The sequence below is a fragment of the Eumetopias jubatus genome, unplaced genomic scaffold (genome assembly GCF_037043125.1).
Source record: "Eumetopias jubatus isolate StellerSeaLion01/CBP00866 unplaced genomic scaffold, mEumJub1_p1.0 scaffold_6, whole genome shotgun sequence".
Taxonomy (NCBI): Eukaryota; Metazoa; Chordata; class Mammalia; order Carnivora; family Otariidae; genus Eumetopias; species Eumetopias jubatus.
Window position 1 is genome coordinate 96,596,338 of NW_028274812.1, and position 25,407 is coordinate 96,621,744.

At 37.2% G+C, this 25,407-nt stretch overlaps 1 protein-coding gene and 1 pseudogene across 1 annotated transcript in view; one reads left to right on the forward strand and one right to left on the reverse strand.

Annotated features, from left to right (window-relative positions):
* The first annotated feature begins 1,238 nt into the window (after positions 1 to 1,238).
* Positions 1,239 to 1,529, forward strand: LOC114204610 (dolichyl-diphosphooligosaccharide--protein glycosyltransferase subunit TMEM258 pseudogene; annotated as a pseudogene).
* A 5,337-nt stretch (positions 1,530 to 6,866) lies between these two features.
* The window catches only part of SACK1B (scaffolding CK1 anchoring protein B), a 62,344-nt gene continuing 43,803 nt past the window's right edge, over positions 6,867 to 25,407 (reverse strand). Inside the window, exons 2-4 of the mRNA XM_028097507.1 lie at positions 17,271 to 17,435; positions 16,385 to 16,509; positions 6,867 to 9,168 (exon numbers count right to left, since the gene is read on the reverse strand). Of these exons, the coding sequence (XP_027953308.1) occupies positions 6,867 to 9,168; positions 16,385 to 16,509; positions 17,271 to 17,435 (2,592 nt within the window). The remainder of the gene's footprint in view (positions 9,169 to 16,384; positions 16,510 to 17,270; positions 17,436 to 25,407) is intronic.

Here is a 25,407-nt window from a genome sequence, read left to right on the forward strand (position 1 = left end):
CTCTAAAATAAGTCCCTGATTTAAGGTTGTTTTTGTTTTGTTTTGGGGGTTGTTGGTTTCTCCCCCCCCCCCGCCATTACCTCTTTCTAATTCAAGCAAAATAGCAGAGACCATTCTGTCAAATTGATTATGTGAATTTTGTCACAACATTTTGTGTTTCCTTGTGGCTCTGTTACAGATGTGACATACTTCCCAAGCCAATGGAGTTCAGCAAGAATAAGGAAACTGTAAGTTCCCATCTAAATCTGTTCTGGTGGGGTGTCCACCTCTCCTCATTTCCTACCACATATGTTCTAGGAGTCCCTATTGGGATTTGCTAGCTTGGCTTCCTCGTGGCACCTGTTCTTCTCTGCTCTGGCCCTCTGTGCTAATGCTGCCAAGGACCACTCACACCCAAAGTGGTAGATGTACCTACTTGTGCCCAGAAGAGTCTGCCGTGGTTGCTGTAACATTTTAACATTAGCACAGAGGCTGCTGTTGAACACAGGAGGCTGTGCTGAGGATCATGGTGCGGACACCCATGGTGGTGGCCCCTGACACCTGACTCTCCACGCACTGTCCATGGAGAGTTTAGAGAAGCCATTCTTCTGCTGCAGTCCCACAGAGTTGAACTACATTGGTTGACAATCTGAATGACCTTACTCACAGTCACCACTTCCTTCCCTTGTGTGTCAACTATCTTTGAACTGAATTTGAACAGCTCTACTCCATTTTCCTTTAGAATGAATTCTTCATCAGGGGTTTTCTTTCCTTCAAAAAAAAAAAAAATTATGTCCTCAGAAGACTAGCCCTAGGTAAATGTGACTGAAATTTATACTAGGACCCCTGCTGCATTAACTCATCCATGTTTTTTTTTTTTATACAAATGGCTATTTAGGTATCTGTATATTTTAATGTATCGATATTACTGGAATATATATTTACCTAACTATAGTTAAGGAAATGACAGGATTCACACATAGAATATTTATCAGGCATTTCTTCTGTGCACTTTGGTAGGCACTAGGAGTACAAAAAAACACAAATTTGGACAAACAGGCTGTGGGTAGCAAATTTTTGCTGTTAGTTTGGGCTATTCCTAAAACACTCATGAAAACTTGCTGCAGCTTCTGATTACCCATTCTTTTTTTCCTTACATCAAAAGTCTACTATAACCTATATACTTGGAACAAAGTAGGTTCCCAGTATGAGTGTTAGATTCCATTGGCAGAGCCGTGGATGACCCTGTGCCTGGTAAAATGGAGCTTGAGGCCATGAGCAGATACACCAGCCCAGTGAACCTGGCTGTCTTTCCCTATCCGACTGTGGTGCTGTTGATCATCGGCATGTTCTTCACTGCCTAGTTCTTTATTTATGAGGATATCTACACGTGCACTCGGGATATCTACAAAGAGCTCCTCATCTCCTTGGTGGCCTCACTCTTCATGGGCTTTGGAATCCTCTTCCTGCTGCTCTGGGTTGCATCTATGCATGAGCTCCCAAGGGTTCCAACCAGGTGGCTTCACCGAATCCCTGCTTTTGTAAATTAATTGTTTTACTATTGTTGGAAGTGTCCTACCTGCTGCTCACAATAAAGGCAGACCCCCCCCCCAAATTAGCCAGACTGTTGAAATAGATTATGGGAGAATTGTCCAATTTGACATGTTATATTTTTCATCTATACGTCTCTTCAGTTTCTTACTGCTTTCAGGTCAGGTAATTTCACCTCATGTATTTCTTTCCCACAGGCAGGACATATGCTTACTCCTTTCAATCCCCTCTCATCTTAAACCCAGTCACCTCAGGCTGGTCTTTGACTCCTTAAATAACAGAGCCTAGTTAGGTGTTTCTTTTAGGTATGGTCACAAAAGCAAAACCTTATTTATTTTCCTTACCAGCTCATTGAACCAGGGTTTTCTTAAACATCTGTGTTTACAGTAAATGGAAAAAAAAATCAAGGTTTTTACTGAAAATTATACTTACCTACTTAAAAATCACATTTGCCTTTAAAAATGACACTATTTAATTCCCAATACACAGTATTTCAACTACATCGTTATCTGTGATCGAAGGGACAAGTGTTTTTTTTTTTCCCTAGGAAAAATGCCTTTTGAATTTTAAATAACTTTCAGACTCTAGGTTATTTAATGTCACTAATTGATCTACTACAAATGCACCTTTAGAATATTTATTCAAATTCAATGCTACAAAGTTATACAAAATTCAGCCATCAATTTTTTAGCAAAATTGATTCTATTTTTCAAAGTCTCAAGTTATTTAAAATAACTATATATTACAGTAGCAATAGAAATAGAGTGAGTGTATAGGATACAGTTGTTTAAGGGAAGAGTATTGTCACTGGGTATCAAATATGGATAAATTATTGTATGAAATATGTGCTAACCAAAAATAAAATGAAGATATTTCAAAATTCATAAATATTTAAAAACATGCACAAATATAAATGATATAAAACTAAGTAAAAGCATGTGTTTAAGTAGAGAAATGCAGGGTATGAAGATAAAAAACAACTTACAACACATTGATGTTTGTATAAAATTATTTAATATTCATTTATTAGATCTAAAACCAAGCTACTTAGGAAGAATATTTCTTTGATAATATTTATGTATATAAAAATGGACTCTTTGGTTTATAATTTCATCCTTTTCATTTTAAATATTCTAGAACCAAACTAAGTATTAAAATAAACATTTTTTTAAACAGTATCACACATGGTTAATGTGAAACAATGATTCTACTTTATATTCCTCAGCCATAGTCATATTACATCATATTTGTCTTTCATGACAAATATCTTTGGAATAATAGGTGAATAACTGGATAATCTTGAGTAAAGTTAAAGTTGAATGTAGCCAGAGTTCAACTTCTTCCTTGCTTATCTGGATTACTCTAGATGTCATCTTGATTAAACAAGATATTTGCTTCCATAAAAGTAGACTGCCAACATATACCCATTACTCAATACGCCACATTAGAGTTATGGCTAATCCCAATCATTATAAGAGAGACACCAGCGTGTTCAGGATGCAGGCACTTAAACTATTCTGAAGATATCTGCCAAGAACTTCTTTGAATTCATACCTATTTTCTTGAGTTTCTGCTTACACACTAAATGTACTATGTAGAGAGTAAAACCACCTTACCCATCTTTACTATGAAAAGTACATCTAAGTGCCATTATCTTTCCACCAATATTAATGTGGGGAGAAAAAGGAAGTATTTTGCTTGAAAGGATTACATCCATGAAGTTTAGAAGTGTCTGTTGAGAACTTAAACTCTGAACAAATTATTTGAAGTATTATGTGCTTGCTCAGCCTTTACCCCTGAGGAATTTCTCAGCCACAGAAACTTTGGAAAGTTACTACACCTAGATTCTGACATACAGATGTTTCTGGAGGGAAAAATAAATAAAGGAAAATAAAGACAAATGGCAGAGGAGAATAAATCTGTGCAAAAGCTGAAGCTACCAGTCACAGGCCGATGAGACAAAGCCTCCTGCCTTCTCAGTGCCATGAGGAGAGGAGGGATTCAGGAGCTATTATTTAAAAGCACGGAGCACTGGGTGTTACATGAAAATAATGAATCGTGGATCACCACATCAAAAACTAATGATGTATTGTAGGTGACTAACATAATAAAATAAAATTTAAAAAGATAATAAAAAAATAAATAAAAGTGACCTGTTTCCAGAAGTGGTGGCAGTTGCTGCACAAAAAGGCAACAAGCTTTTGCTTGTAATTAAAAATGATTAAAACTAGTTTATGTAATTTCACCTTCAAAGTTATCTTGCTCTACATTTTAGGACTTCCAATTTCAGAGCTGCCTAAAGACAATTAGCCCATTTTCCTCTTAGGCCATCTAACAAAGAATGGGTAATATTAAAGTCAATCTGGTTTGGGTAATGTGGGTTCTGTCTTTGGTAAGTGGGTAAAGGACAATGGTCCGGAATTACAAAAGCGAATGTTTCTAAGAGCAAAATGAAAAATCTCTTGCATTCACTGGACTCCAATTCTAATGCTTTTTAATAATCTGATACTAATATATAAAGATTATACAATTTCCTTATCAGATTATAAGCCAATGCCCATTCCAACAGTTATTTTTCTTTAAACGCAAAACTTTTGTAGATCAAGTGGCTACTTTTCCTGTGAAGAATAACTGTTCTCTCTCAAAGTTTTATTTGTATGCTATTACCTCATTAGAAAGTCTGCAAAATTTCCAATCGATTACATGCAGCTTTCCAAAACAGTAAAATCCCATGTTGCAGTAATTCCGTTATAATGGGAGTCGTAAAACCTGCTTTTATGAATAATGTTAAACTGGGTCCATATTCTGGATTTGTGTTTATAAAATGCCATAAACGGCTTAGGTTACTGCAATATTTCTGGTATATTCTGGTAGAGACAGAGCAAAAGAGAGAGACAACATTCAGAAAAGTTGCCTCCATCATAATGGAGTAGAAGCCAGCAAGGTATGGTGTGGTGTAGTATTAAAGGTACAGGCTTTTTGGACGCCTGGGTGGCTTAGTTGGTTAAGCGACTGCCTTCGGCTCAGGTCATGATCCTGGAGTCCCTGGATCGAGTCCCGCATCGGGCTCCCTGCTCGGCAGGGAGTCTGCTTCTCCCTCTGACCCTCCCCCCTTCATGTGCTTTCTCTCTCATTCTCTCTCTCTCAAATAAAATCTTAAAAAAAATAGTTTAAAAAAATAAAAATAAAAGTACAGGCTTTTGCGTTCAAACCCGATTCTGCGTTCAAACCCAGTTCTACCTATGCAGAGGCATGTGACTCTTGGAAAGTTATGTAACTTCTCGAAGGGTTAGTTTTCTCATTTGCAAAAAGGAACTATTTACTTTACAGCGTTATTGTGAATACTTAACAAGGTAATATGTTTAACATTGAGTTCCATCCCCTGCCTAGCTTCCTAACCTAAGGGACTGCTTTGCCTAGCACAGACACAAGTTAAACTTGTTGTTTCCTTTCCCTTTTCATTGTCACAGGGCAACCAGCACAAGATCAAAATGGTGGCCTAGCAATTAAAACTGTCCTGGTAAGTTACAATCAGAAAGTAACATCAATTTCATTCCCTACCTCACCTACTATGATTATTTTGAGCCATGCGTGTCCTTGTTGTCTGGTGGAATTCAACTAAAGCTTTCTTGGCTGATTACCATTGAGTCATAAAATCTAAATATTCTCTCATTTAATTCTCAACAGTTTGGGCGAGGCAGATATTGAACAAATTTGGGAGGTAATGGGATGTGACAGAATGTTACAGACACGTTGGTACAATTACTTATAGTTATGTGACTTGGAGCATTACCTCTCTGAGTCTCAAAGTCTCATTTATCACCTCAAACCTCATCTACAAATAATGAGGACAAGGGTACCCACAAAATAATTATTGTGGGAACTTTAGGTTCTAGCTCAAGACCTGGTCCATACGAGGGCTCACTAAATGTTAGATTTTCTTTTCCCTACTGTCATGTTTTCTCTTTTCATGTTCTCATCGTGTTTTTTAAACACTATGGAAAATTATCTTAATGACTGATATTTTAATGCTCTCATTTTAACTTAATAGATATTTATTTGACTGAATCTTTGAATTTTTAAAACAACATACTGCCCCATATTACAACTTAGAAGGTGTTAATATATTTAAAGAGTTACAGAAATACCTCACACTTCTCAAATGGTGTGTTGTTTCTTGAATTCTGTCCTTTGTGGATGAAGTGCAGCCAAGTTAAAGTCTCTTTAGTGGATGTGGGGCTTTAATTTCATTACTTCAAGAAAGGCAAAGAATATCTTATGATCTAAATACTTGAGGATGATCCAGTTAAGATAGGAAAGATTTAAAACTTTCAACTAGGCTCTCTGGTCATGAAAGAATGAGGCCAGATACCACTTCTCATGTCCATCATGGTACTTTCATGAAAACACTATGCACTCACACTGCATTTGGCACAGCATAAAAAAGAGCAAGGACTTTTGCAAGCAAAACACCTAAGCATTGTTGGACTACTCTAAGATAAAAATTTGTGCAGAAGTTTACATTTCTAAAAGCTTTTTTATCTTAGAGGAGAAGTATAATTCAGGTTTCCCAAATATCTGCTGGTTGCTCTAAGTTTCAAGGAAGGAATGACTACATAAGTTCAGCAGCTGACTGGTGAGGGCAGCATGGGGTCCTCTGGTCCAGAGTGGAAAGATTTTCACAAAATGAGGAAAAGAAATTCCTAGCATGTACCACATGAGGCTGATACTTTGCAAACACCTCAGTCAAAATGAAAGATGTGCTGAGCTACATAGTTTAAGTTGTACTGTTGCTGCCCAACCAGTTGTATATGCTCCACAGGAAAATTAATAAAATATAACAAGTTGTCCTGTAGAGTTTAAAGGTAATTAAAACCCAAAAAGGCTTTGTACTATTTTTCTCATAATTTGGAGATATGAAAACCTATAAAGATATATTAAAAAGGGCCACTGATAGTATTAGGATCCTTTTTTAAAAGGAAAGACTTTGGAATGAATGCTTGAAATCCATACACCATCTCTCCACTAAAGTTTCTATTTGAGACTTAAGAAGATCTTCAGTCTGAAGGAGACAATCTACATTCTATTTACCATTACCATTTAAAAATCGTGTGTATAGAGACATTCCATCTACACTGTAATTAAGCACAACTAACTTTATCACACAGAACAACTTTACTGTATATTAGTACACTGGTAAACATATACATCATACCTCAAACTCTCTCCCTACAGAATCTATTGGCATGTTACAAAAAAGTGTCCACAAAGTTCTTTGGACAAATGCTTATAGCTAGTCATTTGTATTTTAAAAAACTATTTGAAATTACAGTAGTTCATTTATTTTTGTGTATAAAGTTTCCAAACTTCTGCATAAATCCTCGGAACTTGTTTTCATTTGGCTGGTATGAGTGATAAACACCGGTGTTGTAATTAAGCATCGGGCTGGACCTGCCGTAACTATTGCCCACAGTTGTGGATTTTATTTCTGGGCGGTGCACACCAGTATTTGGTATGTTGCTTGCTGGCTGAATAGAGCTTTCAATCTTATAAAATGGCTCAAAACGACTGTAAATGCGCCTGTCAGTTGAATGAGATCTTAGAAGCTCATTGGGCTTTGGCCGTGGAGAAGAAGCTGGTTTTCTTTCAGGAGCAAGAACTGTATTAATCTCCTTCGAATCTCTGTATTGGATCTGTTCAGTGTTAAATCTCGGGGCAGAAGCATCTCCTGCTCTTTCCAAGAACTTGTTTTCAACTGGACCCGGAGCAGGTATTATTTTGCTACTTTCATCAGATGGAGAATTTATCCCCTGAGATGAGCTAACAGTTACATCTTCCTTACTCTTGTGAATACTGCCTTGAGAGTTTGATGACGAAGAACGCTTTCTTCTAGGAGATGAATCAATTTTTGGTTCTGATTTTTTTGGTTTTTGATTCTCTTCAGCCTCAGAAACTAAAGTGTCAGAACTACTACACATTCTATAAAAGGCAGGTGCTTTATTTTTGGATAGATTTTCTTTCTTCTCTGGGGTCAGGCTAAGTAATGACCTTAACTTCTGAGATCCCTTTTTCAAAAAACTCGGAGAGCCTTTAACTTCCTTCTTTGCAGTGAGTTCTTTGCCAGGTTCATCTTTATTCATATCAAGCAAAGCAGCAACGGAAATTGACTTGGTCGTGGTGCCACTTGGAGGCTGTCTCTTTATGACCTCCCTGTCCTCTTCTATGCTCTGGGTCACGTTGTGCATGCTTTTAGAATTTTTCAGCAAGTCCTCTTTGGGTTTTTCTGGTTGTCTAACTCGATTCCTGGTAAGCGTACTATATACATAATGCTTACTATGTCCATGATCTAGGTTGGCTTTTGAGTGGTCAAAGAATGGGAAACTTCGCCTTTTGAGCAGATTCTCATTTTGTTGATTCTTTAGATTTTCTGTCTGCTTATTTACACACAAGGATGTATATAAATAGTTGTTTGCCTCTGTATGGCCATTTGTGGTTTGATTTAAGACTGTGGAGTGGTTTTCAGAAACCTGCAAGGTGTGCATTTTTGGTGCCTCTGACTGCAACGGGAGCTTGGGGCTTGATTCTGGCACAGGTTTGTCTGTCACGTTCTGTCCACTTGTAGGGGTGTCTGGGACCTCCTTAGGTGTGTCACTTCCCTGGGAACCAATGACAGTTGAATTTGAGGAGCCAGTCGTACAACTGTTAACTTCCTGTTGTTCAGGTAAAGTTGGTTTAAACACAAAAGAGGAACGAAGCCGAGAATGAGTATAATGGGCATTGGCTTTCAAATTTTCAGAACTATCGTAGCCCTCAAACCGGTCACCTAGAGCCGACCCATTTGAGTCAGGTGCAGCTTCTGAATGATCATTTAAGTAGGATTCAATTCTCCAGTTACGCAAGAATGACTTTGTGGTATGTTCAAGGGTTGGCATTCTTTGTTGCAAAAAGCGAATATGATTATCTGTTCCGTTAAAAGACCTCCGCACATTTGAGTTCCTCTCTGCAAGATTTGTTGTTTTTCTCTGGGCAAGCCGATCAGCAAAACTCTGGGCAGGTGTGTTTCGGTGGCTCACATAGCCTCCTCGCAATGAGGATGCCACACTGAGACTATCTGAAGGCTTTTTCCAATTACCTGGAGGATTAATGTTTCGATTTAGAGCCCTGTTAAGCAGCAGGTATGGTGCTGTTTCTGGCTGTTCCCCAGCATAACTATGCCTCTTCCAATTTTCATTTATCTGACTGGATTGATACTGACGGACTGTATTTGGACCATTAAAGTTTGGAATAAAATGAGGCTTGTATCCATGATTTCTTATGCTGTATTTGTCATGTTCATTTAGAGTATATATCCCTCTGTTTTTGAAGTAACCAGATTCTAGTTTATGAATTTTGTCTTGTCTGCCAAAAAGGTTTCTTTGGCTGGAAACGGAAGCTAATGAAGAAAGTGACCGCTGGTAGGTGCCACTCTCCCAGAGTGCTTTGCCAGGCTTCACCCTTGCTGATTCTTCCTGAGCGAATGAACTGGGGATACAGGATCGGGCATAGAGAGTTCTAAATTCTTCATCAAAGGACTCAACAAGTTGTCCTGTGATTATCTGAACCATGCTGAGGTGAGCTTTTTCAAATGACCACATGTAGCTGAAAAAGAATCAAAATTGGAAAATTTTAATTTTTCTGTTAGAAGATTAATGACAATATATAACTCTAAGAAAAAATGTGTTGTTTAACATCAACAAGAGTATTTTTGTTCATTTTCCCTGCCTACCGTAATTTAGAACATCTTCAATCATTAAATGCTTGCAGGGCCTGTATCTCCCTACTCCCACATTTGTATCTTAAATAACAAAGCAACTCAAGTCCTGGCTTTGAATCCACCCATAATTTCTGACATTACTTTCTAGAAGTCCAAAGAACAACCTGCTGTACATTTTGCATCTCTGCCTCCTAAGATTTTATGGTGTAGAAAATGTTATATTTCATAGATAGCAGCCTGGCAGAGGGAAGGCAAGCCAGTATGAGTGGAAAAGTTGAGAGACCTGACTTTTGTTGAGCTATCTACCCACATGAGCATGGGCCTCAGTTTCCAAAACGCTAGCATAATCCTACCATTCCTTATAGTTCTAGCATGTTATAATACAAGATAGGTCTTTGCTCATACATTTTATCTCTTTGGCTTACTCAGGAAGTGTACTTTGGGATGCTAGGGCTTGTGAACAGAGAGAGCCTTTGTGGGCTGCAGTCTCAGTCCATAAAGGGCACCTTACTGCTTACTTTATGCATGCAGTGGACAGAGAACTGGTAAATTTAGCCTCAAAAGCCATGCCAGTCAGAATGCCAATTAAGATCTTTTCATATAAAATACAATTTCTAGGAAATTAAAGTTTGTAACTACTTTATAGTACTTTGTGGAACTTCTACAGTTTAGAGGTGACAGTTGAAATGTCATATAAAATTTTAAGTCTGATTTGTAAAAATTTAGATAATGTAGCATACAGAGTCACTGAGCCAAAAAAGGAATTGCTGATATGCTATGTATCAAATACTGTTCCTGATATAATAGGGGTTAATAAAGGAAAAAGGAGACAGACATTCTCCACAATGAAGGAGCCTGCTCTTTATAGAGGGGACACAATAACAAAGGCAGATGAAATACTAAAAGAATGTACAGAGTATGAATTTAAAATATGCAAAATATCATAAACAAGAGTGTAAAACTTAAGAGTCCTATTATTTTATCTAATGTGTTTACTGGATGCATGGTATGAGAAGAATAACTCACTAAGTGCTCTTCTTGTACAGATGTGTGGGTCACAGGTTGACTTAAAATAAATGATACAAAGTGAATCACTAAAGGAATTTTCAACCCCACTGAAGAACTGAATACAAAATTTGTGAGAAACAGCCAGTAGAAGAATGAATAGTCAACTATGACATATGAGAAAATCCCCAGAGACAAGTGGAAGTTTAACTGTATTTTGACAGAGACTGTACAACCCGGACGTTAAAACACAAAAGGTGTCGAACAGCTTGTGTGGGAGGAGAGAGACATATGGGAATAAGAAGGAAGGAAGAATGGCCATGTTTTGGTTGAACACAGAAAAGAAATTACATTTAGCTGAGGTAAATAAGTTATATAAGGGACTGATGAATGGGTGGGGAAAATCTTGAAAGCAAAGCAGAAAGTTTGACTGTGTACGATTCCCTCCCCCCCCAATTTGGATAAATTATCATAAAAAGATGTTTGAGGAGTGATTTTTTCCAGTAGGTATTTGTACTATAGACTTGAAAGATGAGGGACTGAACTTACTGTGACGGGTAAGAAAATTGAAGTAAGGGGATAAGAGCCCAAACCAGAGTAGAAATTAGAATAAAGAGTAAAAATGTTGAGCCAGGAACAAGAAGAGAGAACCAGAATATCGGCACGTCATAAAGGACGTGTATAGGTTATTAAATAAAAATAACCTCCAGGTGTTGAGCTCAGGAAACTGAGAAGGTAATGGCACTGGTGAATATGTTGCAACTGGGAGAACTTTCCCTGCTTTGGTCAGTCAAAAAACAATATTGTGATATCACTTCAGGTAACAGGAAGACATTCAACTATATATGTTCAGTGTAGAGATTATTCTCCGGAACCACTAACAGCCCCAAATAAAAGAGCTATTTTATTGACACCCAGGAAACTTTCAATAAGACTGTCAAGACTCCAGCCAATCACTCTCCTGTAAACTCAGCTCTTGATAAACATTTCCCATGCAATTTCCAATAAGCGTTAGGGTCCCTCATTCTTTAACAACAATACACAGCAAAAGATCAGCAGACATTTGAAGACAGTTTAGAAGATGGTTTATAAAGCTTAAAAGTTTAGATGCAAAACAGGCCAAAACAAGCAGGAAACAGGCACCTGGAGGAAACAGAAATTGCACAGATAAGAATACATATAAAAACAGAGCTACAAAAAAACTATAATTAATATCCTCAAAGAAATAGAGAAAATGATGAATCTATAAAACACAAACAGGATGCTTTGAAAATGGTCCAAGTAGGAGATATTAAAAATATTTGATAGAAAAATTTAAAAAAAAGTTGTAAAAGATGTGTTAGAATAAACAACTGAGAAAATCCCTCAGGTAGTACAATGCCACCCACCCTCAGAAAGAAAATCAGAGGGGAAAAAATTACAATGGGAGCAGAAATCTAGTGAATAAGAATTCCAGAGAGAGAGAGAGAGAGAGAATAGAGACAACTGAGGAGAAGAAATGATCAAAGAATAAGAAAATGTCCCAGAATTGAAAGATAGGAGTATTTGGATTGCCTAGAACAATAAATTGAAAAAAAGCCTAGACCAAGAAACATAATAAATTTGAGAATAGCAGGGAATAGAAGAGAAACCTTAGAAGTTTCCAGTGAGGAAAAAAAAAAAAAAGTTACATAAGAAGAATGGGAATAACAATTGTTTGAGACTTCTCAACAGTAATTTTGATTGCCAGGCAGTGTCTCAAATTCGGAGGAAAAACGATTTGGCTTAGAGTTCTATCCCCAGTTAGGCCATTAATCACATAAAATTATGAATTTTTGGACTTAAAAAAAAGTTCCATGGTAAGGGAAATTGTTCTTGAGCAAACATGAGAAAAACTATGATTTGGAAACAAAAAAGAAGGAAAAAGGGGATTAACATGGGATTTAAGACATTGTAGCTGAAACTACTTGGGAGTATGGGAAATTACAGGACCCCCAGCAGAGCTCCAGGTAAAAGACCTGCTAGGCCAGATGGGACACGACAGATTGTTGGTAGTAATCGAGCATTTGGAAAAGTTGTTCATGTGCTAAGAAATCTGTAGAGTCAACTGGAAAAAAAATAGCAATACATAAATAGAAAACAAAGACAATGAATAAAACCAAAACCAAATGGTCATTATTAACTTTGTTATAAAAAAGGAAGCATATCACAATGACTCCATGGCTCATCAATGACCAATTCTGACACAATTTCAGTAATGTAAACTGAGACTTCTCACTTAACAAACAACTGTGATAAAACTGTACTGGGTGAATGGTAACCAGGAGGGCAAGTGGATATGGGTGAATAGCAGATGTAACCCTTCAATTACCATACTACAGAATGAAGAGATAATATCTAAAAGTGATAAATTGAGCATTTGCAGTATAATCACATTATGTAAGAGAATGTAATAACTATCAGAAGAATTAGCTGAAAGAATTAAATAACTGCATCTGGAGATCAGATTCCAGGAGTGGATACAGATGGAGAACAAAAACTGTCTTGTATTGCATATCTATCTTTCTTTTCTTTCTTTTCTCTCTTCCTTCCTTCCTTCCTTTTTTCTTTCTTTCTTTCTCTTTCTTTTCTTTCTTTTCTTTCTTTTTCTTCCTTCCTTCCTTCTTCTTCCTTCCGTCCTTCCGTCCTTCCTTCCTTTTCTTTCCCTCTTTTTCTCTTTTCTCTTCTTTCTTTTCTTTTCTTTTTAGTAGGCTCCATGCTAGGCAGTACTTGAACTCACGACCCCCGAGATCAAGGCCTGAGCTGAGATCAAGAGTCGGAAGCTTAACCAAGTGAGCCACCCAGGTGCCCTTGTATTGCTTATGTTTTAGTAATATTTGCTATTTTTAAAAATGTGCATGAAACATAAAATTAACTTACTACTCCCACTCCCTTCAGACACACTGTCATATTCATGATATTGGGAAAGTGGTTATGAATTTACATATTAAAAAGTGGCTCAAAAACTCTGGCTTCCTGGTTGGGGGTTTACACAGTGAAATCCAGAGAGTGAAAGCAGTGACAGCACACGGGTTGTAGCATGGTTCTCTAACTGTGACAGTCTTCAAGTCTGATCAAAGATGGCACCTGGAAGCCAACAACTTCAGTGAAATGTGTCTTTTGAAAGGAGCTTTAATAGAGACCATAAGATTAAAAAAAAAAAGGCTTATAAAATTCTCCTCAGTCAAATTTGTGGACAATATTTTACTAAATATGTTCCAGATTTTCATACAATTTCAAATGTGGGCATCCAATTCACAATTTGATTTGTACACATTGATAAAAAGTATATGTGTTTTATCTCATCAGTGTTAGTATCATGATAGGACAGAACACCTGTTGCAGTCTTCTGATAAAACTGTCATCACGATGAGTGAATTGTCACACACTGTATGACTAGGTATCAGGCCTCTCTGGAAATGCTTGGAGTTTGGAATATGAAGACATTTTGGGACGTCCGGGTGGCTCAGTCAGTTAAGTGTCTGCCTTCAACTCAGGTCGTGATCCCAGGGTCCTGGGATGGAGCCCCGCATCGGGCTCCCTGCTTGGTGAGCCTGCTTCACCCTCAGCCTCTGCTGCTCCCCCTGCTTGTGCTCTCTCTCTCTCTGACAAATAAATACATAAAATCTTTTAAAAAATAGAATATATAGACATTTTATGGCAAAAAATTTTGAGTTAAAGAAGGTGGCATTTTGATTTGGGCTATGAGGAAGACGATGGCAACACTGGGATATGAAACAAAGGCTGTTTTTAACCAAAAATAAATCAATTTTTAACGAGTTTCTATGAAGACTGGTTCATAATTGTTCCACCAGATCCTGTTACAATATTGTTAATAGGAAAGGTCCATGATAATGAGGAAAAAAAAAAAAAAGACAAGGGCTGACAATCTTTTTTTTTTTTTTTTTTAAATAAGTGTATCTAAAATCAACATGGAAAATAAGGAAAGTGGAGTTGTTACATAAAGAGTTTTGGTTAATTTTTATCATCTGTGGTCCTAGGCATTCTACAGATTCACTTCCATAAACAGTAACTTAAATTCTGCCTTGACTTATGATATACATAGAAAGATAGAGTTTCTATTGCTCTTGTTTGTTTTTCCCAACGTCACTTTAGCCACAGTTATCTCAACATACAGCACCTATTAATGCCTAGTGGTAGCAAAACAAAGTCAAAGTGAAATTATTGTTCAAGGTAATCTTAAAAGTCAAGTTAAATAATAAAAACAGAAAGCCTAATAAATACCATTCTATAAGTCAAATGAACATCTAATTTTAATTAAAATTTCAATGAAAAACCCTGTAAAACCAAGTGGGTCTGAACAAATACATACACCTATACTAAGTCTTTAAGAGGACTCGTTAATTCCAAGCACTGGTTGTAATTTCGTCTCTTAACAAGTTTCCCTTTAGAACTCCAAAAGGCACTTTCAAAAAAAGGTCCCTGAGCCGAAAGGGAAAATTAGCAGACAGTAACAGCTAAAACATGCCTACAGTAATAGCTGACTTCAGGGGCTGTGCTGCATTGACTCCTTTGATTCTTACGACAACACAAGGTAGGCTCTAGGATTACCGTTACTTTACAGAAGAGTAAACTGAAGTGCAACCAAGTTGAGTAACTTGCCCATGGCCAATCACTTCAACACATTTTGGTGTCTCCTTACTGTGGACTTTTTCAGTTCTTAAGAGGCAAACGTTTCCCCTCACACTGTCCTGTTTACCCCCACAGCTCTCCTGGCTCCTTCCCACAGTCTTTAGTAACGAGTCTGTGCTACCCTGGTGACTTAGCAGTTTGCATGTGCTGGTTGATATTTTCATCTGCCTGGTGATACGACCTTATTGTGTAGCCCATTTAGGACTGATGGCCGCAATTTATCAGAGAGTATTAGAGAAGCACTTGAACTCTGGAGCCAGCAGAACTTGGACTGGGCTGCCAGTCTTCAACTGCTTCTGACCTTTAGCTGTGGAGTTTTCAGACAGGTCACTTAGCTTTCTGGAACTTCAGTTTCATCATTTATAAATGTAGATGAGAACAAGTGCCCTTATACCCTGTATAAGTGGTAAGGATGGGGGATGACATATGTGGAAGAGCCAAGCTGGAACAGAGTAGAGATTCCAACCGGTGGTCGCCTTGAAAGATGTCAGATAATAGTAACCCGAGTGACCTTGTCTAGTGTCTACCATGGCATTCTTAATAGCCTGACTCCGAAATGCTTTTTTGGCTAGCACTACATGTAGTGACTACATGATGATAACTATCAGATTCTTAACAATACTAAAATAAGAACAATCCATAGGTCAGGTTGCTCCAAGTGATAAAGATCTTCTATTTTTTTTTTAGTTTTTTTTTATTATGTTATGTTAATCACTATACATTACATCATTCGTTTTTGATGTAGTGTTCCATGAGTCATTGTTTGTGCATAACACCCAGTGCTCCACGCAGAATGTGCCCTCTTTAATACCCATCACCAGGCTAACCCATCCCCCCACCCTCCTCCCCTCTAGAACCCTCAGTTTGTTTCTCAGAGTCCATCGTCTCTCATGGTTCGTCTCCCCCTCTGATTCCCCCCTTCATTCTTCCCCTCCTGCTATCTTCTTCTCCTTCTTTTTTTTTAAACATATATTGTATTATTTGTTTCAGAGGTACAGATGTGTGATTCAACAATCTTGCACAATTCACAGCACTCACCATAGCACATACCCTCCCCAATGTCTATCACCCAAAGTGCTTCTATTTTTATGAGCAACTGTTATTATTAAGCCCATACTATGACTGTTTTCGTAAGGAGCAAAACCACTCCTAGCATTATAGAACTGTATGGAACCTGAAATATCGGTCAACGCCGTACTCCTCATTTTGGGGCCGGAGAACTTGGAGCCCAAGGAAGTTTTATGACTTGCCCAATGTGTTAATGTTCTTTAGAGGCACAACCAGAACTGAAACCCAAGTCTCCAAGCTTCCATGCAAAGGTTCTTTTTTATTTCTAAGAAATAGCTAAATAGGTTATATTAAAATTTGAAATTAATAAATTCTATAAATGACTGATAAGGCTGAAGGTAAACACAATGATCTTACCTGTAGGAACCATACATAACTTTCTGGCAGTCAATTAACAAAAATTTCTGTTCCAATTTTCCATGAAATTTTGCTCCTGTTTTGGAAAGATAATCTTGGCCTCTTACTGTCCGCACTCGAATATTCTATAATTACATGTAAATATAAAGTAAAATTATAACTAGAAAAGAGATATTTTGAAAGTGAAATACATGTCAATATAAAATCTTAGTACCAAAAAAGTATACTTGAAATAATCTTTTAAAACACCTAACAGCAACAACAAAAAATGGTAAAAGCAAATTTTAAGACATCACCCAAAAAAGAAATACTCAAGAAAAACAGTCACTTTAAATATGTATTTTAACATAACATAAATAGGAGGCATTATTTCACAGTTACACAGAACGGTTTCATAAATCACCTAGGGTCCCACTGCAAGAGAGCCTTTCAGGTTATAGTAGCATGATTTCACAATAACTACAATTAAAATCCATGCTCCTTTTTAAGAAGTCAAATGTAACTGAAAACACTATGCCTAATGATTGTGATAAGCAACATCTGCTGAATGAAAGAATCACTCGAGTCACTGGCTTCAAGGGTATTTATGGAGAAACGGAAGCATTTATTAGGACTGAGCAAAGTTAACTCAGAAGCTTAAGCGCCCCGTTATCAAGAAAAGCACCTTCTAAACCCACCATGAAGATGTGTGTTTTCAGTCACATTCCAAAAAAGTACAAGGGTACCCTTCTGTGATCAATCATTATACCATCTTAAATATATTTATGCATATATGTATATATTTTTATTTTTGGAGTACTATAGCTTAACTTGCCTTAAATTCAACTGAAATAAAAATGGTACACAAAATACTTGAAGAAAAAACAAACAAACATGGAATTCTTACCCTGAGTCGTTGAACTTGACAGCCCTGTTTTTCAGTCATATTTAGGAAATGATTAAAGTTGGACTCATCCAGCAGAATGTATACAGATATCCCTCGAGTTGATGCCTCCACTATTTCTTTGAAAATGTCCACATCTGTAAATATATCCATCACTAAAGCAATGACCTATTAAAGATAAAAATGTAAAACAATTATAGATACCCAATAGGGAAAGGTTTAGAAATTGCCTGCTCTCAATAATAATTGGGTAAAATAGAAAATAATCAAATACAGAACACTTATAAATGTATACACAATGTGTGTACAGTCTCCTAAAATAGGAGATACAAAAGTACACTGAAAATAAACAAATGACTACATACAGATTTGCAGAACTAAGTAATTTCATACTGGCTTTAAGTCAAAGGGAATCTGCATTTCAGTAGGATGCTGAGCAAACACGAACCCAAATCATAGTCACATGGATGCAAGTAGGGTAGTGGGAGGAGATGGGTAGACAGAAGGGGGAAACCAGTGTTACAATTTTTTGTGGGAAACATTTCTAGGGAAAAGCAACCTGTCTGAAACTAGCTGTTAGTAATAAATGTTTTGGGGTACTGGGAAAGGGGAAAAAAAAAAACTTATAGAAATAGAAATATAGCTAGGAAGCAGCCAAAGCTGAGAAAGGGTACAGACTTGAAGACCAGAAAATTAAATAAATGTGCCTAAAATAAGCTTAGCAGACAAAATAAGCAGAATAAGCAAAAGGCAGAATGATTAAGAAGATAAACACAGAAACTTCCTAAAGAACAGACCCCTAAAATGAAGAGAGTCCAAGTTAACTGTTGGCAACAGAACCATTATTGACTCTGAGAAGCAGTGGAGTGAAATAATGCTGAAAGCAGGGTGAAATCATTCGACTGATCACTTACTATGCGCTAGACAAGAACACAAAATCCCTGCCCTTGGTGAAGATTATACTTTAGGTCAGGGAAGAAACCACAAGCAATAAACACAAGAAATAGATAAATGTGGTAATAAGCTATAAGGTTTTTTTTGCATGCATGAGTAGGGGAGGGGCTAGGGGAGAGAGATAAACGGATTCCTTACTGAGCACGGAGCGTGATGCAGGGCTCAACATCATGACCCAGAGATCATGACCTGAGCCGAAATCAAGAGTTGGATGCTTAACTGACTGAGCCACCCAGGCGCCCCTGTAAGATGAGAAGCTTATTGGGGAAAAAATAGAAAAGAATAAGGGGGATCATGAGCCCCCAGAAATTGAGAAGGTAGGATTTGGGACTTTCTAGGTAGGTCTCTTTGAGAAAGTGTCCTTTGAGCAAAGACATAAAAAGGAATTGAGGTAGTCATCAACATGGATACCCTGAGAAATTGTGTTCCAGGCAGGGGATACCAGCAGTGCAAAGGCCCAACATAATGAGTTTGCCTGGCATATTCGAGAGACAGCAAGTCGACAGTGGAAATGACATGAAATCACAACGCCTTGAAGGTATCATAAAGCCTTCAGCCCTCTGTCCTGCATAAGACTGTAAGCTATGAGAAGTTTTTCAGTTGAGGCAATAATATGATCTGATTTATGTTTGAAAGGATTGTTTTGGCTCCTTTGTTGATTCTAAGGGTGGGAATCAAGGTGGAAACAGGCAGCCAGTTAGAACTACTGGAGCAATTTAAGTCAGGAGTGATGGTGGCTAGGAGAAGGGTTAGTCCTGGTCCCAGTCACCAGCAATGATGAAGACAAATGGCCGAATGCTGGATACCTTTGACACAAAAGATTTCTGAAGGGACTGAACCCAGGATGTGAGAGGAAAAGTGGGAAAAGAAGGTGACTCTAAAATTTTTAGCCTCACCAACCTGAAGGACCAAGTTGTCATCAACTGAGATCGGGAAGAATGCAGCGACACTAAATTTTAGGTAGAAGATTAGAAAGGCTAGTTAAGTTTGAGGGGCCAAGTGGAATGCTAAGTAGAGAAGGCTTGGCCAGAGATATCAATTGCGTGTCAGTCGTGTGGAGATGACAGTTAAGTCCAAGTCACCAAGGAAGACTGGATAAAGGGAAGGAGACCAAGGACTGTGCCCTGGGACAAGAGAAGGTACCAGCAAAGGACGCGATAGTTTTAGTGGAGTGGTAAGAGCAAAAGCCTTACTGTAAGGGGTTTAAGAGGCAATGGGAAGACAGATACCGGAAATAGCAGGAATAGGCAACTCTTCTCAAGTAAGTTGGCTATAATAAGAAGCATAGAAATGAAGATGTAGCCATGGGGAAAGCTGGACCAAGGAGAGTTTTACTTTTTTGTTGTTTTAGGGTGACAGAAATAACGGCATGTCTGTATGCTAATGAATGAGTGAAACTGAATGATGTAGGAGATGGTGGGAGGTGGGTGGGGAAGGAAAGAATTTCTGGAGCAGTGTCTTTGAGTAGGAAATAGAAGAGCAAATCTAGTGTAAAAATAAAGTAATGAGAGCACAGAGAATAAAGACCAGGAAAAGATCATCTCTAATATCAAGACAGAAGGCCATGGGTGCAGATGCTGGAGGAAAGGCAGGTGTGGCGGTGGTGCTGGGCAAGTTCTCTTGTGAGTGCTTCAATGTTTTCCATAAACTGGGAAGCAAGGGCTTCAACTGAGAAGACCCTAGATTATGGGAGATGTGTTAGATAGAAGATGACAAAAGGGGTATTAAGGAATCATCTAGGATGGCAGGAAACAGAATGAACTACAGAAATGCAGTAAAATTATAGGGCTGTATTAAGGACTCACTCGATCATAAATTTAAAATGAGAACAGTCAATGTGGTTGTGAGTTATTCTCCAGCTTTAATGAGCTGCTCCAGCATGGAGCAGGCGGAGAGTTTGACTTAACCACGGGTGTAGTTATGGCCATGAGAGTATAATGGAGTGAGAGAAGGAAGCGGAACTGAGGGTGTAGGTAATGTGGAGTGGCTAAAGTGACTGGTCATGGGATTTAAAGTAGACAAAGAGAGGAAAGAGTCATCGATGTGGGAGGCAGTGAAATGAGAGTGGAATCAATGAATTTGTGAAGTCTTGATAGGGTTAAAAAACAAATATTAAGAAATTACTTTTAACTTTTTGACAGTATATAATAAAAGTCTTACCCTTTAAATATACATAATAATATACATATTAATATAATTACAGATGAAATGATAGGTTGCCTTGTATTTAGTTCACATGATAGTCAATGAAACAAAATTGGCAAAACATGAGGGTTCTACGTACTTACTTTCTACTTTTGGAAACTTTCACAGCACAAAGTTTAAAAAATAAATAAATAAAGGAATACTAGATACTAGCAAGTACCAGAGGCAAGTGACAATCAGATGGGGATACCTGAGTTAGGTTCTAGAGGGTCTGCAGTTACCGGCTATGCTGTTATCAAGGATATGACCAGGAGTCAATGGCTGAGGTATATGTAGGACAAGATCATGGGAGGCAAGGGATTGATCTTAGAAGCATCTCTTCATGGATAGCGGAGACGGGAGTAGCACTGGAAAGAGTGATGGAGACCAAGGAACAAAAACTGTCAAGAAATGAGAGGGGATGGAAGAGACACATGGCAACAATAACCAGGAAAATGTAATGAACATAATTGTGACTATGTTAGAAGACGAAGAAAGTCATGGATGATATGTAAACTTGTTTTTATTTACTCTAATGACAGGTTGAAAGAAAAAACTGGACCATACCCAGACTATAGAAGTCGATGACATTCTTCAAACTACCAATGAAACATACTTCAATCAGATTTTTTCTAGGAAGAACAATTTCAATCATTCTAGTAGCTTCACATGACCCTTTTCTTATTTATGAATGGTATGAGGTGCCAGACAGTGAAAAAGATAGTGGTAACAACCTCATGCATGTCTTGTGCATATTCTTTATAAAACTACATATGAGAAAAGACCTTCAAGTCACATCAGAATTATTAATTAATGCATTAACTCTGAAATGACAAGTGGTATGATGATGTAGAACTTTGAGATAAGGAAAAGAAAATGTCTGTATTATAAACTTATTTTACAGAATAACTTCTAAAAATTTAGGTCTGGAGCAGTCTGACACTATTTTTTTTTTAACTAGAAATTTTTTGTTTTAAATAAGAAAACATGTATTGTTTAAGAAATTAATCAGCACATCTAAAGAATTTATCTTTTATTTGCTAGAGTCTCATGTAATAAATTAAGACTTTGGAAATAAACAAAACACATTACCAGGATAAATAAAGGTTTCTGTTTGCAAAAAAGTAATTGAAGTCAGTCAGCCAATGGATGATTCTAGCATACTAAATGTTGAACAAATTACAATCTCTCTTGCATGACAGATAATACAGTGGATCAGGATCCAAGAGACTAGATTATACATCTATGACAAGCTTATCTGATGTCAACCGAGTCAGGTAGCTTATCAGGACTTCTGGTTTCCTGCATCCTCATGAGGTGGAAAATTATATAACATCTACAGAAAATTTCAGCTGTGCCAAGGAAGGCAAAATAAAATGTAGCACTTTTTTTTTTTTTATGGTGGGTTATATTCCTGGAAAGGAATAATAATTACTAAGGAGATAGGCCAACCTGATCTGAAAGTATTACAATCCCAAGTAGTTAACTAAATCACACTGTGCTGTAGAAATGACCACAATGACTATCTATAATAAAAGAAAAATTATATACCTAATTAACATAAGGCTTTTCAAAAGGTACATCAATTGATTTTATAAGTCAATAAAGAAACCAGTCACATGAAATGGTATTCATTAAACTATTATGTTATATACCGTTTAAATTCTTATTTTGCTTCTTCATTAATTCCTGTTTTATTCTTGCTTTGTAAATTGAAAAACTAAACAAATAAATGCATTTATCAGCAACATGAGACTTAGAACATTTTTAGAAAGATATCCTGGGTCATTTTTAAGATTTGACTGAAACCTCACTTCTTTTAGTAGTTTCAGAGAACCTGACTCAAGGTCATTGGTTTTCTCTTAGCTTACTCACAGTAGCAAATTCTCCCAAGGTGACCCAGACACTGCAGGTCACACTAAATTAAAATAATATGAATACTGACAATGAATTTCTCATATAAGGCCATTCAGGAGATTATATAATCAGTTGTTAAGTAATATACTGTAATCGTAATTCAGAGAAAGAAAAAAAATGCTCTATATGTGTATGGTTATTAGGGGTGGGTCCAAAGCAGGAGGAAAAAGACTAACAGAGCTTCATGGGTAAGCCTTAAATAATGAGTAAAGATTACTTTTAGCTATCCAAGCTGGAGGACCAGCATTGCAAAGACAAAGAGACAAAGATCAGAATGAAGATGATAGTAATATTTTTAAAAATGTTTATTGAATTAACCTCAAATTAAACACAAAGGTCATTCCTTATGAATATGGAATAGACTTAGGATTTATACAGGTTATGAAAGATCTTGAAAATCTGACACATGTTTAGATTTGATTTGGAGTGCAATATAAAACCTGAAAAAATAAGTATCTGGTCAAAATAGTGTCCTGAGAAAATGAGTATGATAGCAATATTCCTATTGAAAATATCTAAATTCCCCTGAGTGATACTGACTGAAGATTATGAAGCCCCATTATTCTTATTGTAATGTTCATATTTATAAATGCACTAAAATACCAAAAAAAAAGTGAGGCAGAAACCAGTGAAAAGATGAAAAGAACTGAAAATTGAAGATAGATTTGATAGAAAATGTTTACCACAATGTTAACATTCAATACCTGCATTACCTTAGAAACATGCTTCACAATCTTCAGAATTTTAATTTTGAACCCTACCTTATTTTTCTCATTGTAATCCATTAGGAAAGAAAGCCATTAGCAATATGCTTTTATATGACCTAGATACTTCATGAAATGTAAGTATCCCTTGGGTTAATGTTCTGTAGTCACAGAACTGTCATTATCATCCTCAAAATTGAAAAATTGAATTATACCTTTTATGCTTCAAAATACTAAGCACCATTTGAAAGGGTTCGGACTTCCTTGGTAATTGCCTACATAGATACAGGAGGATTTACTTTTTCCAACAGAAGAAAAGCTAATGAGTTCAAATTTAAAAAAAAAAATAAATTAATGGAGTTCTATAATAACTATGTTTTTAGTAAAATTCAACATAGCTAGAAAACTTTGAATTGAGTAATAGAAATCAAGGAAAATGATCACTTAGGGAATATATATTTTTGAGTCTATAAAATCTGTCAAAAGCAATGAGCTAAGTGGATTTCAGAAAAAAGGAGAGGCTGATGTTATGAATAAATGCTTTTGGTCCTTATCCTTCTGCAGCCTAAGGAAAAGTGTTCATTTTGTATAAAATGTTTCATACAATATATTGTGTGCACTATACTATTGTTTAGTATGACAGCTTTACCTTATGAAGACCTTAATTTTTGCAGACATTTAAGCACCTGTACTAACAGTTGTTACCAATATATCATTTGCTTGGTCTATCACAAGTGACCTTGGGGAAGCCGCTGAAACAATTTGGAGTCTCACTGACCTCTGTTATACATTAAATAAACCAGAGAACATCTTGCATTTTATCAAGTTCTAAAACTCTATGTTTCAAGAACTGTTGATTTACTCCCAATTACCCAACATCTGGAGGAATGTTTGGGCTCTGTTATGGCTGCGACATAAATTTGTTGAACTAGTATGTATGTTTGACAGCTCAGAAGAGAAACTGCATAAATTAGTTCCTGCATCTTTTACAGTGTACTATATGATCGGTGTTTGGAAATGGAGACTTTGAGAAGTAATTAGGTCATGAGGACAGAGCCCTCATGAATAGGAATAGTGACTTTATAAAAAAAGACCCCAGAGAGCTCTCCTGTACCTTCCACCATGTCAGGACAGCGAGAAGACAGGTGTCTATAAAGCAGGAAGGGAGTTCCAGCAGACACTGAATCCGCCAGCATCTTGATCTTGGACTCCAGAACTGTGAGAAATAAATGTTTGCTCTTTAAGCTACCAAGCTACTCAGTCTGTGATATTTTTGTTACAGTAGCCCGAATGGACTACGACAACTACAAAAATGGATTATGTTATCTTTATAATTTAATCAAAGCCTTTTATCAGCTCTGTGCAAGGCGGATCTTTGCTTTTTCAAAGATTGATTTTTAAGATTTTATTTATTTGTCAGAGAGAGAGAGAGAGAGAGAGAGAGCGAGTACAAGCAGGGGGAGCGGAGGTAGAGAGAGAAGCAAGACTCCCCACTGAGCAGGGAGTCTAACGTGGGGCTCGATCCCAGGACCCTGGGACCATGACCTGAGCCAAAGGCAGACACTTAACTGACTGAGCCACCCAGATATCCCATAAATACTTATTTATTTTAGAGAGAGAGAGAGCACAAGTGAGAGGGGCAGAGAAAGAGGGAGAATCTGAGGCAGGCTCCATGCTCAGCGCGGATCCCAACGTGGGGCTGGATCTCACGACCCTGAGACCATTACCTGAGCCAAAACCAAGAGTCAGACACTTAACCGACTGTGCCACCCAGTGCCCCTCTTTGCTTTTTAAAATAGCTTTTAACCTAATACAGAAAGAGGAAAGGAAGGAAAGGAAGGAAGGAAAGGAAAAGGAAGGGAGGGAGGGAGGGCGGGGAGGGAGAGAGAAGAAAAAGGAAGAAAAAGGAAAGAAGAAAAAGGAGAAAGAAAGAAGAAAGAAAGAAAGAAAGAGGAAGAAAGAAAAAGAAAGAAAGAAAGAAAGAGAAAGAAAGAGAAAGAAAGAAAGAAAGAAAGAAAGAAAGAAAGAAAGAAAGAAAGAAAGAAAGAAAGAAAGAAAAGAAAAGAAAAGAAAAGAAGGAAGGAAGGAAGGAAGGAAGGAAGGAAGGAAGGAAGGAAGGAAGGAAGGAAGGAAGGAAGGAAAGAAAGAAAGAAAGAAAGAAAGAAAGAAAGAAAGAAAGAAAGAAAGAGAAAAAAAAGAAAAGAAAAGAAGGAAGGAAGGAAGGAAGGAAGAAAGGAAGAAGGAAGAAAGGAAGGAAGAAAGAAAGAAAGAGAAAGAAAGAAAGAAATGGGAGCAGGCCTAAAAGCCTGAAAGCAACTGCAAAGAAGAGCCATACTCCTTTCACTGATTTCATAGTTCAGTACTTCCCCTAAAGTGACTTT